The sequence below is a fragment of the Oncorhynchus masou genome, chromosome 30, assembly GCF_036934945.1.
Source record: "Oncorhynchus masou masou isolate Uvic2021 chromosome 30, UVic_Omas_1.1, whole genome shotgun sequence".
Lineage (NCBI taxonomy): Eukaryota > Metazoa > Chordata > Actinopteri > Salmoniformes > Salmonidae > Oncorhynchus > Oncorhynchus masou.
The window spans coordinates 60,056,028-60,075,764 of NC_088241.1; the positions used below are offsets into that span (position 1 = coordinate 60,056,028).

The 19,737-nt window shown below is 42.4% G+C and overlaps 1 protein-coding gene across 3 annotated transcripts in view; it reads left to right on the forward strand.

The window, feature by feature from the left end:
• The window catches only part of LOC135522892 (laminin subunit alpha-1-like), a 109,999-nt gene that overhangs the window by 21,525 nt on the left and 68,737 nt on the right, over positions 1-19,737 (forward strand). For all 3 annotated transcript variants that reach the window (XM_064949569.1, XM_064949571.1, XM_064949570.1), the window contains exons 4-18: positions 749-991; positions 1,697-1,876; positions 2,208-2,297; positions 6,476-6,593; positions 7,098-7,276; positions 7,685-7,790; positions 9,861-10,018; positions 10,248-10,382; positions 10,614-10,778; positions 11,470-11,571; positions 12,918-13,244; positions 13,936-14,046; positions 16,560-16,687; positions 17,085-17,171; positions 18,397-18,608. In XM_064949569.1, the coding sequence (XP_064805641.1) occupies positions 749-991; positions 1,697-1,876; positions 2,208-2,297; positions 6,476-6,593; positions 7,098-7,276; positions 7,685-7,790; positions 9,861-10,018; positions 10,248-10,382; positions 10,614-10,778; positions 11,470-11,571; positions 12,918-13,244; positions 13,936-14,046; positions 16,560-16,687; positions 17,085-17,171; positions 18,397-18,608 (2,341 nt within the window). The remainder of the gene's footprint in view (positions 1-748; positions 992-1,696; positions 1,877-2,207; positions 2,298-6,475; positions 6,594-7,097; positions 7,277-7,684; positions 7,791-9,860; positions 10,019-10,247; positions 10,383-10,613; positions 10,779-11,469; positions 11,572-12,917; positions 13,245-13,935; positions 14,047-16,559; positions 16,688-17,084; positions 17,172-18,396; positions 18,609-19,737) is intronic.

A 19,737-nucleotide genomic window follows, 5' to 3' on the forward strand; every position in this document is an offset into this window, starting at 1 on the left:
CTCACTAATTTGTAAATAAAGCCCATTTGTTATTTAGAATTATTTATTTCTGGAGAAACCTAACTTGATTACAGTGGGGTTCAGGGTAGAGTTTACTGATTACTGAGCTACAGACTACATACTTACCAGAGACAGAAGAGGAAGCAAGACATCCCACTCCCTAATGTTTTCTGTTTCAATGGAAATCAATGAACTACATTAAGCAGACCGTCTATCGCATTGGTGAATATAGGAGAGCCACCCCCTTACGCAGACAATGGTAAATGGCCTGAGTAAACTATCTTCATTTATCCACCATCTTTGCTCTAACTTGCCATTAGAGATCATGTGACTGTGTGAGGGGTCATAAGGGGTCATATGCTGAAAGGTTATAGCCTAGATGCTCTAAGACTGCAATTCAATCAAACTGATAATTAACATTTTGACCACTCCACATGAACGATGGTTGCAGAGAGTTTGTGGTGCCCTTAACCCCAGAGTGGTTAAATGTTTCAGGACACCGTTATTACGGTTATTACCTGCTGCTCTCTTTGTGCCTTGTCTGTCAAAGACTTCTTTGTGCTCTTATAAATGAAGCCTTGTATGTATGTAAGGTGCACAGCTTGAGATTTCAGTCATGCACAACAAAATGGAGATTCAGGCTTATTAATAGGTGGGAGAACTGTGTGTGTGTGTTAGTCCTTTGTACTCACGTTTCATTGTTGCTTCAGTTAAATATTAAAATGTGTCTGTCGGTGTGTGGCAACAGATTTTCCAGGTGGCCTACGTCATCATCAAGGCAGCCAACTCTCCTCGTCCTGGTAACTGGGTGCTGGAGCGTTCAATGGACGGTGTGGATTACACACCCTGGCAGTACTACGCCATCAGCGACACAGAATGTCTGACCCGTTACAACATCACCCCCCGCCTCGGACCCCCCACCTACAAACGAGACGACGAGGTTATCTGTACATCTTACTACTCGCGGCTTGTACCCCTGGAGCACGGAGAGGTAGCTATCGATTTATTTGACCTTCACCACAGTGGTCTGAAACTCCCTGCCCGCCAGCCATATCAGGCTCATTAGCTGCATTTTGGTGGCCCACGGGTCAGGCGTTTGAAACCACTGTTTACTAGGTCCGACTTTTATTTACAGACCAGGGGCCTGTTCAGGATGAGTAACATTACAGAACTTTCATTGAATTGAGTAGAGAATTGGGTGTGAGCTCTGTGGCATTCTCTGGTACCTGTAGTCCAGCCGGTGGATGACTCGAGTGTCCTCCAGACAATGAAAGCCTACTGGGCTAGTGTCACTCTAACCGAGGCAGAGACGTAATAAACGTCTGTGGTTAGGATACTCTGTAGTTACCCACAGCCCCTGACGGTGCATCTAAGTAGTTTAACAAGGAAGGGAGACAAGGAGATGAAGCCACGTCAGAGTGTTGAGATGCACCCTAAACCTCACAGTGAGATCATCAATCTTCTCTTACATTGTTTAGCCTTGTGTTATGTTAACCCCTGTCAGCTGCCTGACAAGTCAGTCTGTGTGTTATATCAGGAAAGAAATGGCAGTAATACACTCTATCTGTTGTTCATTTTCGTCACTAGTCTTTGATTGAAAAGCGTAAAATGATCAACTGCATGCTCATGACTTTGATGTAGTCATCTATATTTGGTTATGATGGTCCTTTGACATCATTGTTGATCCCCTGTTCAGATCCACACATCTTTGATCAATGGGCGGCCCAGTGCTGACCAACTGACCTCAGAGTTGCTGGACTTCACCTCAGCCCGCTACATCCGCCTGCGTCTGCAGAGAATCCGCACGCTCAACGCCGACCTCATGACCCTGAGCTACCGCGACCCCAAGGAGGTGGACCCCATCGTCACCAGACGGGTACGACTAATACACTTTCATGTTAAAGCACTGCCACTAGCACTCACTGACTGTTCTGGTTTCTGCTTAAGTTAAACGGTGTGTTTAACCAAATTGGTCATTTATTCAAAATACGTGGTTTGAGCGTTGCCTTGAATAACTTTGTCAAAATGTATATTTAGCATATTTATGGTTGGATTTATTTGCAGCTGAACGTCTGAAATATTAGTTGATACGTCATTTGTCATTTCTCCTGGCTGATTTGGATGTTGTAACTTGATTGGCTTTGTATTCCATGAAGTCATGTCTTTCTAACTTGATTGGCATTGTATGTTTGTGTTTCCTTGTGCAGTACTACTATTCAATCAAAGACATTTCAGTGGGTGGGATGTGCATCTGTTACGGACACGCCCAGAGCTGTCCCTGGGACCCCGTTGCCAAGGTAACACCAGGCCGTATTCAGTTGTGCCCGTTCAGGCTCGGTGGCTGTCATTCAGCTTTTGTTTCATAATGCAGAGTGTATAACGGATTTACTGCCTTTCACATATTGTGTGTTAAACATTTCACATTTTGACTAAATTAAGCTCCTCTTATCGGGGTCAACATTGATTCATTGCTGATCTGTTGTAATTGCTGTACACACTTAATATAAAGAGTACTTTTATATCAAATTTATGCAATGCACGGTAGTAATACTTCTTTATTAGAAATATATTTGCCAAACTAATTTGTTTTATGAAGTGAAATGAGCAATCCCAGCACCCTCGCCCCTATAGTCCCTGGAGGAATGGTACGGTCCAACATTTGCTCAGTTGAATTGGTGGCCTTCCTCATTAAGGGCGAATGTTAAGTTAACGCGAGGATGAGAAAGTAAGTACTAAGGCCCTATTCCCACTACAAGAGATGGAAGGAGAGTGTGACGAGTGGAATGCCGAAAGAGTTCTACTTTTCAATTCACATTACATCCTTACCCCACCTTGCATTGCCAAAACAATATTCTTGGTCCGCAGCTCAATTTGACCAAAAGTATCACAGTAGCTAATAGCCAGTAAGCACAAACTATTTAACAATCTGAGCAACCTTTGCTCGGTAACATATTACACTATTGAATAATGCAACCAAGCCACATTACACTTAAATAATCCAACAATTCACAAGCATGTGCAGACAATTAAAGGGTTTATATTCTTGCCGTACACGTTAAATTAGCTGTCAATACACATAGCTAGCTAACTAACAACATGCTTCATGATCAAGTAACATTAGCATATCAATAATTGACCCCTCCCATACGAATATAAAAGTATTGTAACATTATCAGATAGTGTCATTCATATTATAAACTGGGTGGTTCGAGCCTTGAATGCCGATTGGCTGACAGCCGTGGTATATAAAATCGTATACCACGGGTATGACAAATCATTTATTTTTACTGCTCTAATTACGTTGGTAAACAGTTTATAATAGCAATAATGCACCTCTGGGGTTTGTGGTATATGGCCAATATAGCACGGCTAAGTGCTGTATCCAGGCACTCCTCGTTGCGTCGTGTATAAGAACAGCCCTTAGCTGTGATATATTGGCCATATACCACACCCCCTGCCTTACTTACTTGCCTAGTTAAATATAGGTTAAATCAAAAATAAATGATTGCTTAATTGTGATATAGCTAGGCTACACAGCTAGGTAACTTTAGCTAGCAAGCTAGCTAGCTAAAGAACATTATTTCTTCATCCTTCTCACATCAACGTGGTGGCTGTTAGCTGAATGTTGACATTTAGCTGAACCATAGCTACACATGGTTCATCTAAAGTGTGAAATAAATGTATTTAAAAATAAAAGATCCCAGAAATGTTTCAGATGCACAAAAAACATGTTTCTCTCATATATTGTGCACAAATTTGTTTACTTCCCTGTTAGTGAGCCAAGATAATCCATCCACCTGACAAGTGTGGCATATCAAGAAGCTGATTAAACACCATGATCATTACACAAGTGGACCTTGTGCTGGGGACAATAAAAGGCCACTCTAAAATGTGTAGTTTTGTCACACAACACAATGCCACAGATGTCTCAAGTGTTGAGGGATTGTGCGCTTGGCATGCTGACTGCAGCAATGTCCACCAGAGCTGTTGCCACAAAATGTTATGTTAATTTCTCAAGCCGCCTCCAACGTCATTTTTGAGAATTTGGCAATGTGTATGCCGTCGTGAGGGAGAGTGGTCTGCTGATGTCAACTTTGTGAACAGAGTGCTCCATGATGGCGGTGAGGTATTGGTATGGGCAGGCATAAGCAACGACAACGAACACAAATGCTTTTTATCGATGGCTATTTCAATGCACAAAAATACCGTGACGAGCTCCTGAGGCCCATTGGGAGGCCGAGGTGTCTGACCAATAAATGCATGTCTGTATTCCCAGTCATGAGAAATCCCTAGATTAGGGCCTAATGAATTTATTTACATCGACTGATTTCCTCATATGAACTGTAACTGCGTAAAATATTTGAAATTGTTGCATGTTGCGTTTATATTTTTGTTCAGTATAGATAGGAGTGCTTAGTCTTATACTAGCGTATTAAAGTTACGTTAAAGAACAAACAAGGCTTAATTTTATCAATGTCTTGGAAGTCATTATAAGGTAAAATAAAATTGCCACATTGATAATACACTGGGGAGTTGCTTCTTGCCTGGACCTGAGATTTATACACAGTTGATGTTTTAAAGCTATGGCGACAATTTCAGAATGTAACAGGCTGTTACTACAATTTCAAGTACAAACTAAATAAAACAAGTCTAAAAAATATAAGGAAAATGTCTGTAAATGTTAGCTTTCAAAAACATTACAATTCTGTTTAGTGTTTACACTTAGAGGGCGTGGAGACATGACAAGTTCACGTTGTTGTCACGTTCTGACCTTAGTTCTTTTATTTATATAGGCATAGCCCGGTGCGGTACATAGCAGCTCCTCGTATCGGCCGGGCTAGAGTGGGCATCGAGCCAGGTGCCATGAAGCCGGCTCAGCGCATCTGGTCTCCAGTGCGTCTCCTCGGGTACATGGCACCAGCCCTACGCATGGTGTCCCCGGTTCGCAAGCACAGCCCAGTGCGGGCTATTCCACCTCGCCGCACTGGCCTGGCTATGGGGAGCTTTCAACCCAGGTAGGGTTGGGCAGGCTCGGTGCTCGAGAACTCCAGTGCGCCTTCACGGTCCGGTCTATCCAGTGCCACCTCCACGCACCAGCCCTCCAATGGCAGCCCCCCGCACCAGGCTGTCTCTCCGTATCCTCCCTACAGGTGCTCCCGTCTGTCCTGAGCTGCCGAGTCTCCCGTCTGTCCTGAGCTGCCAGAGTCTCACGTCTGTCCTGAGCTGCCAGAGTCTCACGTCTGTCCTGAGCTGCCAGAGTCTCCCGTCTGTCCTGGGCTGCCAGAGTCTCCCGTCTGTCCTGGGCTGCCAGAGTCTCCCGTCTGTCCTGGGCTGCCAGAGTCTCCCGTCTGTCCTGGGCTGCCAGAGTCTCCCGTCTGTCCTGGGCTGCCAGAGTCTCCCGTCTGTCCTGGGCTGCCAGAGTCTCCCGTCTGTCCTGGGCTGCCAGAGTCTCCCGTCTGTCCTGGGCTGCCAGAGTCTCCCGTCTGTCCTGGGCTGCCAGAGTCTCCCGTCTGTCCTGGGCTGCCAGAGTCTCCCGTCTGTCCTGGGCTGCCAGAGTCTCCCGTCTGTCCTGGGCTGCCAGAGCCGCCAGTCAGCCAGGAGCTGCCGGAGTCTCCCGTCCATTCCGGACCCGTGGCTCGGGTCCCCAGTCCGGGGTTGGCGGCGAGGGTCGCCACGTTAGAGAGGCCACGGAGGTGGGTAAAGAGGCGGAGAAGGACTATGGTGGAGTGGGGTCCACGTCCAGCGCCAGAGCCTCCACCGCGGACAGAGACCCACACAGACCCTCCCCTATAGGTTTAGGTTTTGAGGCCGCACCTTTGGGGGGGGGGAGTACTGTCACGTTCTGACCTTAGTTCTTTTATTTATGTCTTTGTTTTAGTATGGTCAGGGCGTGATTTGTGTGGGTTGTCTATGCGTTTGGCCTGGTATGGTTCTCAATCAGAGGCAGGTGTCATTAGTTGTCTCTGATTGAGAATCACACTTAGGTAGCCTTTTCCCACTTGTGTTTCGTGGGTGTTTATTTTCTGTTTTGTGTTTTATTTCACCGTTCAGGACTGTTTGTTTGTCGTTTTATTGTTTTTGTTTCAGTGTTCACTATTTGTATTAAAAATCAAGATGAACACGCTGCGCTTTGGTCCTCTCCTTCATACTACGACCGTTACAGTTGTAGTATTATGTGTAGCTGAAAAGTCCTGTGACCCTTCAACTCTCGCCACTTAGAAATGTATTCACGTTTCACACAGAGGTAAACACACACACATCGTGACATGACGTGCATACAACACACAAGTGTTACTTCACACCTCATATGGGACAAGTTGTTTGTCTGACAAGCAAAAATGAGGAAACCATTTGTTTGTGTGTGTGTGTGTGTGTGTGTGTCCCAGTTAACAATAGAACTAGAGCATAAGCATTGAATCAGTTGGTTCTTGAGGCTTCCTCTTCCTCCATTCCTCTCTCTCTTTCGTCCTCTCAGAAGTTGCAGTGTGTATGTGAGCACAATACCTGTGGGGAGAGCTGTAATGAGTGTTGCCCTGGCTACCACCAGGAACCGTGGCAACCGGGAACCCTCTCCGATGGCAACACCTGCGAGAGTAAGCGGAACTTGGTCTTTATGGGCCTAAATAAAATATCATACTGTCAACGTTTGCCAGTTGTCACTCAGTAAACAAAGACATGAAAATGACGTGCTGGATTTAGACTTGATTTAAAGGGTTCCAGATCAGATGAAATAACTTCTTAACGCTTTCATTGGAATCCACTCGCATGTCTCACCCATTCATTGACACACAAGAGAGTTTTTGTTTCCTATCCCTATGGTGATGTGACCTAATTTAGTTTTATATCAATAGCTATTGAGCAGATTTTGCCAAGGGATTTTCCAAGCTTTTTATGAAAATGTGATATTTGAAATCATCATCTCTCAGTTGTTTCAGCACCGTGACGAAATAGCAACATACTGTGTTTACTCCGAGTACAGAATAAAATAAAAAACTGAAAAGTTGGCATATATTCTCAATAATAAACGACCCTTCAACTACTCTCCCATTGAGGTGCATTAGAAGTTATCTGACCTGTGTATGATCCTCCTCCCCTAGAATGTAACTGCCACGACAAGGCCAACGACTGCTACTTTAACCAGACGGTGGCCAACCGTAAGATGAGCATGAACTCACATGGTGACTTCCATGGCGGGGGCGTTTGTATCAGCTGTACCCAGAACACGGCCGGTGTCAACTGTGAGGCCTGCGCTGATGGCTTCTACAGACCCAACAAGGTACTGTCCCCTCACTGACCCTGTAATTGGATGCCCTCTTTGTGTCTCTATGGTCCCCGCAATCCAATCCATCAATATGGTCCCTGTTTCTTGAGGACCCAGTGGTCTTCCTAAGTGGCATTTCTATGCACTGTTTTGTACATGCCCATTGTCTTTTGATTGGCTAATAAAATCGTTGTGTGTGCCTGATTACACACACTAACTAGTCTGGGTTATGTGGCTCAGTGAAAGCCTAGAATTACTGTAGAATGCAGCTATTTGGATGTGATGGCCTTTGCTTGGATGGATCAATGGTGATTTATTAAACTTGTAATTGCAGTGTGTGTGCCTTGTGTGGAATCTGAATGGTCAGTTGTGTATTTGTGTGTATTTTCTGTGTGTGTGTGTGTGTGCCTTGCGTGTGTGTAGGTGTCTCCGCACAATGAGAACCCATGTGTGGAGTGCAGCTGTGACATGAAGGGGTCTTTGACTCCTGCCTGTATCAGAGATGACAACCACGCCAAGCCTGAGAATGGTACAAAAACTCTTAATTTCTTAATGTGTATGCATTGTATTGTATTGTTAGGTATTACTGCACTGTTGGAGCTAGAAACAGAAGAGTTATACAGTACCTGCCATAACATCTGTTAAATAATGTTAACGCCGCCAATAACATTTGATTTTAACCCCACTAACGTTTGTTTTCAGCTTGTGTTAAAAACATACCTGCGTAGTTCAGTATCGGTCTGAATATCAACCAAAATCATTATGGGAGATGGGTGATAAGGACACTTTTATTTTTGGGATATTCAAGACTTGAGACTCTACATGTACAGTAATTCAGAGTATATTATATTTAGCTGACAGTAACGTATCACAAATTCTCCATCTAAGTTTTGGACATAATGGCAAAACAATACATACTGAAATTACACAATAAGGCTATGTAGCGCATGTCCTGTAAGAGCCTAGACTATACTATACTATAGGCTATATTATACTATACTATAGTGCTATGTCGCGCATGTCCTGTAAGAGCCTAGACTATACTATAGGCTATATTATACTATACTATAGGGCTATGTCGCGCATGTCCTGTAAGAGCCTAGACTATACTATAGGCTATATTATACTATACTATAGGGCTATGTCGCGCATGTCCTGTAAGAGCCTAGACTATACTATACTATAGGGCTATGTCGCGCATGTCCTGTAAGAGCCTAGACTATACTATACTATAGGGCTATGGAGCACATGTCCTGTAAGAGCCTAGACTATACTATAGGCTATATTATACTATAATATAGGGCTATGTAGCACATGTCCTGTAAGAGCCTAGACTATACTATACTATAGGGCTATGTAGCGCACGTCCTGTAAGAGCCTAGACTATACTATACTATAGGCTATATTATACTATACTATAGTGCTATGTAGCACATGTCCTGTAAGAGCCTAGACTATACTATACTATAGGCTATTTTATACTATACTATAGTGCTATGTCGCGCATGTCCTGTAAGAGCCTAGACTATACTATACTATAGGCTATATTATACTATACTATAGTGCTATGTCGCGCATGTCCTGTAAGAGCCTAGACTATACTATACTATAGGCTATATTATACTATACTATAGTGCTATGTCGCGCATGTCCTGTAAGAGCCTAGACTATACTATACTATAGGGCTATGGAGCGCACGTCCTGTAAGAGCCTAGACTATACTATACTATAGGCTATATTCTACTATACTATAGACTATACTATAGACTATTCTATACTGTAGACTATACTTTAGGCTATACTATACGCTATTCTATACCATAGACTATTCTATACTATAGACTATACTATACTATAGACTATACTATACTATATACTATAGACTATACTATAGACTATACTATAGACTATACTATAGACTATACTATAGACTAGTCTATACTATAGACTATTCTATACTATAGACTATACTATAGACTATTCTATACTATAGACTATTCTATACTATAGACTATACTGTGCTATAGACTATTTTATACTATAGGCTATACTATACTATAGGTTATACTATACTATAGGTTATACTATACTATAGGCTATACTATACTATAGGTTATACTATACTATAGGCTATACTATTATATAGGCTATACTATTATATAGGCTATACTATTATATAGGCTATACTATTATATAGGCTATACTATTCTATAGGCTATACTATAGACTTTACTATTCTATTTACTATTCTATAGGCTATACTATTATATAGGCTATACTATTATATAGGCTATACTATTCTATAGGCTATACTATTCTATAAGCTATACTATTATATAGGCTATATTATTATATAGGCTATACTATTCTATAGGCTATACTATTCTATAAGCTATACTATTATATAGGCTTTATCTATTCTATGGGCTATACTATTCTATAGGCTATACTATACTATAGGCTATACTATTATATAGGATTTACTATTCTATAGGCTATTTGATACTATAGGCTATACTATTCTATAGGCTATATTATTCTATAGGTTATGCTTTTGTCTTTGTTAACTATACTGTCCCGTCTTGACTGTGCTGTGTAGGTCTGAACCCAGGCCAGTGTCTGTGTATGGAGGGCTTTGCGGGCGAGCGCTGTGACCGCTGTGCCTTTGGCTACAGGGACTTCCCCCTGTGTTCACGCTGTGAGTGCAGTCTGGAGGGCAGCCTCAACATCGACCCCTGCACAGAGTGCATCTGCAAGGTAACACTGGGGAACACTGCGCTATGGGTTAACTGTGCTGTTAAAGTGGCTCATTTGGAATGTGTGTGTTTGTGTGTATATGTGTGTGTGTGTAGGGGTCAGGTGTGGGGTTGTGTGTGTGTGTGTGTGTGTGTGGGGGGGGGGGGTGTAACGGTGCACTTGCATGATGATTAACCATAATGTTCCTATAAAACCAAACACCCTAACCTCCACTGTGTCTTTGTTGCAGGTGAACGTGATGGGGGCCAACTGTGACCTGTGTAAGCAGGGTTTCTTCAACCTGGAGGGCAGTGACCCAGAGGGCTGCACTGAATGTTTCTGCTTCGGTGTGTCTGACGTGTGTGAGAGCTCACCCTGGTCTCAGGTAACATACAGCCACACCCACATCCAAATACATCCTCATTATGAAATGTTCCTTTACACAAGAATATACAAACGATGCAGCAAACAACTCTAACACTTCAGCATAGTTTTGGTGGGAGCCTTTAAAATATTTGATACTGTAGAACTCAATAACATATAACAAGTAAATTGGATCGGCCTGTGATGTTGTCATGGTGAGTTTATAGAACAAAGAATTCTCCTGGCCCCACAGACTGTGCACTCCAATGGATGGCTCCTTACCTCTGAAAGCGTCTCTGTCTACACGGCACCCCTCATAGATGAAGACAACAACCTCATCATCCCTAACATCACCATGATCCAATCGTACCGTTTTGTTTCTACATGGGCCGCCCCAGAGTCCTTCCTGGGGAAAAGGGTATGTTTCGTTAGCATATACTGTAACTATGGAGTCCCCTATTCCTTTTCAGCTCAATGCTCCAGTGTCGTTAGCATTAGCTCTCTCATTTTGCTGTTCAGATAGCTAATGACCTGCATGTATTAGCTTCAAACAAATAGATTTTACAATCACCTCTCTATCTTTCTCTCTCTCTCTGTCTGTCTCTCTCTCTTGTATTTCTCTCTTTCATTCATTATCTTATCTTTCTCTCTCTCTCACCCCTCTCTCTCTGTCTCTTGCTACTGTATTTTTGTCTCTCTCTCCCTGAAACAATTAGATTTCCACTCATCCTGTTCTATCCTCCCACTGTGTGTTAACACAGGGTGCCCTGTAATTATAGTCAAGCAGGGCCAGGCACTTTATTCATCCCTGAGTTAATGATGTTCCACTCATTAGAAGCCTGTCTAATATGTTTGCTACCCCTTAGTCCCTCGGGTGATTACAGTTAATTCATTCATTAAAATGAGTCATTATCTATGGCATGTCCTTAATATCGGGTGGGAGGGAGAGATAAAGATAGGGGCAGTGTTTATCCTGAAGGGACAGATTTCATGGCAATATTTAGTGTGACGAATTTCCACTATTGCATATTTGCTGTAGGTACTGTTTTCTTGTGTAAGTAACACCTTTTCCAATGTTCTCTGTTCCCTTTTGTCATTGCTATGTGAAGCTGACATCGTACGGAGGGTTTTTGAGCTACAGCGTGGCATATGATGTTTCAGTGGACAACGTGGACAGGTCTCTGCCGTCACAGTTTGATTTGATTATCGAGGTAAGCTACTATTGGGCTAACTAAATATTGGGCTAATAGATATTGGGCTAATAGATATTGGGCTAATAGATATTGGGCTAATAGATATTGGACTAATAGATATTGGGCGAACTAAATATTGGGCTAATAGATATTGGGCTAATAAATATTGGACTAATAGATATTGGGCTAATAGATATTGGGCGAACTAAATATTGGGCGAACTAAATATTGGACTAATAGATATTGGGCGAACTAAATATTGGGCGAACTAAATATTGGGCTAATACATATTGGGCTAATAGATATTGGACTAATAGATATTGGACTAATAAATATTGGGCTAACAGATATTGGGCTAACAGATATTGGGCTAACTAAATATTGGGCTAATAGATATTGGGCTAACAGATATTGGGCTAACTAAATATTGGGCTAACAGATATTGGGCTAACTAAATATTGGGCTAATAGATATTGGGCTAACAGATATTGGGCTAACTAAATATTGGGCTAACTAAATATTGGGCTAATAGATATTGGGCTAACTAAATATTGGGCTAACTATTGGACTTATAAGTAGAATAGCGTTTAGAGAGGCTGCTGGTTTAAAATCCTAGATGCCATTACCTGCCATTGTGCCCTTGAGCAAGGCACTTAACCCCCCACATCAACAACTCCCCGGGCGCTCAGTGTGGCAGCCCCACGCACCTCTCCAAAACCTCTCTATGTATGTGTATGTCCTGTATGTGTCTTTCAGAGGGGTTGGGTTAAATGTGGAAGTCAAATTTCGTTTGGACCTTGTGGGCAATTGACCAATAAAGAGATCTGATCTTATCATTTTCAACCTGGCTATGGTGTTAGCGGTATGGAAGTGCAAAGGAAAGCAAGACGAACTAAAACCTTCCCAATGGGCACAGACGTCAGTTCAACGTCTATTTTTGATTTACATTGGGTTGAGGTGTCAACATGAGTTCAACGTGAAATCCTCCAAAAAATGCACCATGACATTGGATTTAGGTTAAAAGTTGAGTGAAAAAAAGACAAAATTCCTGTATGTTAATGAATTATTGCAAATCCAATCTTGATTCAGTGTCATCACATACATTATTTTTGTTGTTGAAGTGAAGTGGAAACAACGTTGATTCAACCAGTTTTTTCCCCAGTGGGTAATTTAAAAGAAACCTCTAGCCCCTAGCCCTTCAGTGATTGCAGACCTGAAGGAGTCATATAGATGATTGCAGAATCATCCCGGCCTAAATGTAAAACTATTCTTAAGGGTTGAGTACACCAACCCCTGAACCTACATCAGGTCGTCATTGTCAATCAAAATGTGTTGCTAACTACCTTGTTTGGATTTACCACCAGGGTAATGGGAGGACCCTGCGTCAGATGCCCCCGAGGCAGCTCTTGTTGACGCCCCTGCGTGAGCAGCATGTTTCTGTGGAGCTCTTGGCACAGGGCTTCGTAGACCTGCACACAGGTCAGAGGGTGGACAGGGACGAGCTGATGACTGCACTGGCCGACGTGGCCGGGCTGAGGATCAGAGGTCACCTCAATGCCAGTGCAGAGGGGGAACTCAGATTGAGCACTGTATCTCTGGACATGGTAGACATCAATTCTACTAACACAGTCCAGGCCCGGGACGTGGAGCAGTGTGAGTGTCCCTTGGGCTACTCTGGCACATCCTGTGAGGTAAAAACCCAGGTCATGTGACGGTGGCCAGATTGATACTGTTTACTACTGTAGGGTGCCTAGTCTAGTTTGTTAATGATTTGAGCTGTGTCCATTGTAAAGGCAAAGCTCATTATGTTTTTCAGTTGGCTTGGTTAGTTTGAGGTAGAAGAAGAGCATGGTGGTAGAAGAAGAGCATGGTGGTAGAAGAAGAGCATGGTGGTAGAAGAAGAGCATGGTGGTAGAAGAAGCGCATGGTGGTAGAAGAAGAGCATGGTGTTAGCAACAATGTTGCGGGTTCAATTCCCACATAACCCACATATTTTTGAATACGTGTTTACTATGTGTCACTTCAGGTAAACACAACTGCTAAATGATCATGTTATAGTTGTCTTTGTGTTTGTATTACTGTGTGTATGGATTCAGAGGAGGCTGGTGGGAGGAACTATAGGAGGATGGGCTCATTGTTAATGGCTGGAATGGAATTCAAACACATCAAACATATGGAAACCAGGTTTGACTCTGTTCCAATTATTCCATTCCAGCCAATACAGTGAGCCCGCCCTCCTATAGTTCAACCCACCAGCCTCCTCTGTCTGGATTATATCATGTCATATAAGCCACACAATCTGAGTACCTGTGCTTACTGTATGTGACTTTGGGCAAAAGCGACTGCTAAATTATGTTATTGTTGTTGTCTCTGTGTTTGTAGTCCTGTTCATCTGGGTTCTATCGCCTCGGGGGGATCCTGTTCGGAGGCAACTGTCTCCAGTGTGAGTGTAACAACCATGCTACGGAATGTGACATCAACAGAGTGTGTCTGGTGAGTCCTCTATCTGCAGCGTGTCATGTTTAGACAGCGGGGGGCATAGACATAGATATATGACACATAGATATCCCATACTTGTACAGCTATGGCTTGTTTGTTGACTCGAAGCGTGATCTCAACTTCTTCCACCACTATCTGTGTAAAATAAGGACGTAGTCTCATCTAGCTGTTTATCTGATCTTAACATCTGCACTAGATAACCTCTGAAACAGTCAGAGCTTCACTTCGCAGTTTACAGCACACCAATGAGCAACTCCAGTAGGAAGCTTCCTGGCTTGAGCTGTGTTTGTTGACAGTCATATGATGAATCACTCTTCTATGTAGCATCTGAAATGGCATCCTATTGCTAAATTAGTTTTTAATTTTATTTTTTATTTTTGAACCTTTATTTAACTAGGCAAGTCAGGTTGTGCACTATTATATAGTGCACTACTTTTGGCGAGAGCCATATCCTATCCCCTATGTAGTGCACTAAATTATAGAGAATAGGGTGCCACTTTGGACTGTTTCAACTTAATTCCTTGCTTTATTGGATGACAAGTTAATGCTGTGTTAGGCGTTTAAATGGCAGTGATTATCCAATGGCTACTGCCAGGCATCCGTTCTGTCAATATTCTATGTCAATCAAAAGACATGCTAAAGCTATTACATTCAATTGCAGTAGTGAAAATGCTTCACATTGATGTGGTTAGGTTTCGTGGTTAGGTTTAGCGGTTAGGTTTAGTGGTCAGGTTTAGTGGTTAGGTTTAGCGGTTAGGTTTAGTGGTTAGGTTTAGCGGTTAGGTTTAGTGGTCAGGTTTAGCGGTTAGGTTTAGGTTTAGCGGTTTGGTTTATCAGTCATGTTTAGCGGTTAGGTTTAGTGGTTAGGTTTAGTGGTTAGGTTTAGCGGTTAGGTTTAGTGGTTAGGTTTAGTGGTTAGGTTTAGTGGTTAGGTTTAGCGGTTAGGTTTAGTGGTCAGGTTTAGCGGTTTGGTTTAGTGGTCAGGTTTAGCGGTTTGGTTTAGCAGTTAGGTTTTGCGGTTTGGTTTATCAGTCATGTTTAGCGGTCAGGTTTAGCGGTTAGGTTTAGCGGTTAGGTTTAGCGGTTTGGTTTAGCGGTAATGTTTAGCGGTTTGGTTTAGCGGTAATGTTTAGCGGTTTGGTTTAGCAGTCAGGTTTAGTGGTTAGGTTTAGCGGTTAGGTTTAGCGGTCAGGTTTAGCGGTTAGGTTTAGCGGTTTGGTTTAGCGGTAATGTTTAGCGATTTGGTTTAGCAGTCAGGTTTAGCGGTTTGGTTTAGCGGTTAGGTTTAGCAGTTTGGTTTAGCGGTTAAGTTTAGCAGTCAGGTTTAGCGGTTAGGTTTAGCGGTTAGGTTTAGCAGTCAGGTTTAGCGGTTAGGTTTAGCGGTTAGGTTTAGCGGTTAGGTTTAGCAGTCAGGTTTAGCGGTTAGGTTTAGCGGTTTGGTTTAGAAGTCAGGTTTAGCAGTTAGGTTTAGCGGTTTGGTTTAGCGGTTTGGTTTAGCAGTTAGGTTTAGCGGTTTGGTTTAGCAGTTAGGTTTAGCGGTTTGGTTTAGCGGTTTGGTTTAGCAGTTAGGTTTAGCAGTTTGGTGCACTTAAAGGGATAGTTCACTTTTTATGAGCTTTATTTTTGACTTAGGGTGTTTATCCAAACAGTTTTTTAAAAAGTGGGAAATAATCTAAAAGGTCCACTGCCATGTTAACTATCCCATTAACAGTGGATGTTGAGACGTCTCTAAAACGTCCACTGCCATGTTAACTATCCCATTAACAGTGGATGTTGAGACGTCTCTAAAACGTCCACTGCCATGTTAACTATCCCATTAACAGTGGATGTTGAGACGTCTCTAAAATGTCCACTGTTATGTTAACTATCCCATTAACAGTGGATGTTGAGACGTCTCTAAAACGTCCACTGCCATGTTAACTATCCCATTAACAGTGGATGTTGAGACATCTCTAAAACGTCCACTGCCATGTTAACTATCTCATTAACAGTGGATGTTGAGACATCTCTAAAACGTCCACTGCCATGTTAACTATCTCATTAACAGTGGATGTTGAGACGTCTCTAAAACGTCCACTGCCATGTTAACTATCCCATTAACAGTGGATGTTGAGACGTCTCTAAAACGTCCACTGTTATGTTAACTATCTCATTAACAGTGGATGTTGAGACATCTCTAAAACGTCCACTGTTATGTTAACTATTCCATTAACAGTGGATGTTGAGACGTCTCTAAAACGTCCACTGTTATGTTAACTATCCCATTAACAGTGGATGTTGAGACGTCTCTAAAACGTCCACTGCCATGTTAACTATCTCATTAATTAACAGTGGATGTTGAGACATCTCTAAAACGTCCACTGCCATGTTAACTATCTCATTAACAGTGCATGTTGAGACATCCCAAGAAAGTTGGTTGCTATGGTGTGTCTATGGCAGCGTAAGGGCATGTGTGACAGACCAGAAATATGTTTTATCGGGCACTGTCGCCTTAAATCTTTCCCCAGGACTGTACTCACAGTACCACTGGGCCCCACTGTGACCAATGCCTCCACGGTTACTATGGCAACCCCTCTGAGGGCACCCCGGAGGACTGCCAGAGATGCGCTTGCCCGCTGACAGTGGCAACAAACAAGTGAGTGACTGTGCCAACATGCCATTCATTCAGATTGTACATTCCCTCTCCATGGCGATAGATGGGTCACATATATGTGAACACTGGGTGGTGGAGAGTCTGGCTGATATTGGTTGTTGTAGGTTTCATGTCAATTACAGAATGTTTCAACTGTACCAGCTACTGTATTGCTCTTTTTAATGAAAGTCAGGTTAGCTGTTGTGTAAACTGATACCAAGCATAAAATTAGTGCTGGTGTTTCTCAATGTTAGAAGGGGTGGGAGGGGGTGAGATCTCCACTCAGACAATATGAAACGCTTAAAGTTTTAGAAAAGCCCTAGAAATAGAAAGCTCTTACCAGATAATGTGATGTCATCATTACAGTCCTCCCTGCTCACGCTCCTGTTGTCTTCTTCAGTTTCAGCCCCACCTGTCTCCTGGAGGGCCCTGGGCAGGTGACATGTGACCGATGTCAGCAGGGTTACACTGGGACTAAGTGTGAGAGGTATGTTGACTAAAGGTTATTAAACCTTACATTCTCAGTTTGACCTGTATTTGGAAAGTATTCAGACCCCTTGACTTTTTCCATATTTTGTTACATGACAGCCTTATTTTATATTTGTTGAAATTGTTTTTTTTTTCATCAATCTACACACAATACCCCATAACAACGAAGCAAAAACAGGTTTTTAGACATTTTTACAAATGTATAAGAAAATATCCCGGAAATATCACATTTATATCAGTATTCAGACCCTTTACTCAGTACTTTGCTGAAGCCCCTTTGGCAGTGATTACAGCCTTGAGTCTTCTTGGGTATGACGCTACAAGCTTGGCACACCTGTATTTGAGGAGTTTCTCCCATTCTTCTCTGCAGATCCTCTCAATCTCTGTCAGGTTGGAAGGGGAATGTCGCTGCACAGCTATTTTCAGGTCTCTCCAGAGATGTTAGATCGGGTTCTAGTCAGTGCTCTGGCTGGGCCACTCAATGCTTAAATAAATGCTCACAGAGTTCAAGTAACAGACACATCTCAACATCAACTGTTCAGAGGAGACTGCGTGAATCAGGCCTCCATGGTCGAATTGCTGCAAAGAAACCACTACTAAAGGACACCAATAATAAGAAGAGACTTGCTTTGGCCAAGAAATCACCCGACCTCAACCCAATATGACCAGGTGCACCCCCTATTGACTTGGCCTGGGTGGGGGGTACTCACTACCCAGCCATGGAGCCCTTCCACCCCCTTAAAGGCATTAAAAACCATTTGAGATAGTTTGGGATGAGTTGGACAGCAGAGTGAAGGAAAAGCAGCCAACAAGTGCTCGGCATATGTGGGAATTCCTTCAAGACTTTTGGAAAGGCATTCCAAGTGAAGCTGGTTAAGAGGATGCCAAGAGTGTGCAAAGCTGTCTTCAAGGCAAAGGGTGGCTACTTTGAAGAATCTCAAATATAAATATATTTTGATTTGTTTAACACTTTTTTGTTTACAACATGATTCCATGTGTTATTTCATAGTTTTGATGTCTTCACGATTATTTTGCAATGTAGAAAATAGTAAAAAAATAAGTAAGTAGATGTGTCCAAACTTTTGACTGGTTCTGTACTTAATAACAGTTTACATGGGGAAATGATACGTGAAACTCAAGTACAATACATTAGTACTAGTCTCAACCATTTAACTAATAGTTTATTGTATTATTTGATCATCTTCTAACTTTAACATCTCCAGGTGTGCTAGCGGTTACCATGGCGACCCGACGGTGGCAGGCCAGGAGTGCGTGGTGTGTGAGTGTAACGGTAACGTGGACCCCTGGGAGCCGGGCCACTGTGACACCAGCAGCGGTATGTGTCTGAAGTGTCACAGCCACACCAGCGGAGACCAGTGTGAGAGGTGTGAGGACGGCTACTACGGTGACGCCATCACCGCCAAGAACTGCCAGGGTACGAGAGCCATGGTGGTGATGAGGAAGATGATGAAGAGGAGGAGGAAGATTATTGTCCTTTTAGTGGATTCTTCCACAGATCCCCACAAAGTTATATTTACACAACAAGCAACATCCCTTGCAACCCTGTACTGAACATACTAGTTAACAGAGATACCAGCATCTATCTATCCGTAGTCTATGATATATACTGAACATACTAGTTAACAGAGATACCAGCATCTATCTAACCGTAGTCTATGATATATACTGAACATACTAGTTAACAGAGATACCAGCATCTATCTAACCGTAGTCTATGATATGTACTGAACATACTAGTTAACAGAGATACCAGCATCTATCTAACCGTAGTCTATGATATATACTGAACATACTAGTTAACAGAGATACCAGCATCTATCTAACTGTAGTCTATGATATATACTGAACATACTAGTTAACAGAGATACCAGCATCTATCTAACCGTAGTCTATGATATGTACTGAACATACTAGTTAACAGAGATACCAGCATCTATCTATCCGTAGTCTATGATATATACTGAACATACTAGTTAACAGAGATACCAGCATCTATCTAACCGTAGTCTATGATATGTACTGAACATACTAGTTAACAGAGATACCAGCATCTATCTATCCGTAGTCTATGATATGTACTGAACATACTAGTTAACAGAGATACCAGCATCTATCTAACCGTAGTCTATGATATATACTGAACATACTAGTTAACAGAGATACCAGCATCTATCTAACCGTAGTCTATGATATATACTGAACATACTAGTTAACAGAGATACCAGCATCTATCTAACCGTAGTCTATGATATATACTGAACATACTAGTTAACAGAGATACCAGCATCTATCTAACCGTAGTCTATGATATGTACTGAACATACTAGTTAACAGAGATACCAGCATCTATCTAACCGTAGTCTATGATATGTACTGAACATACTAGTTAACAGAGATACCAGCATCTATCTAACCGTAGTCTATGATATGTACTGAACATACTAGTTAACAGAGATACCAGCATCTATCTAACCGTAGTCTATGATATGTACTGAACATACTAGTTAACAGAGATACCAGCATCTATCTAACCGTAGTCTATG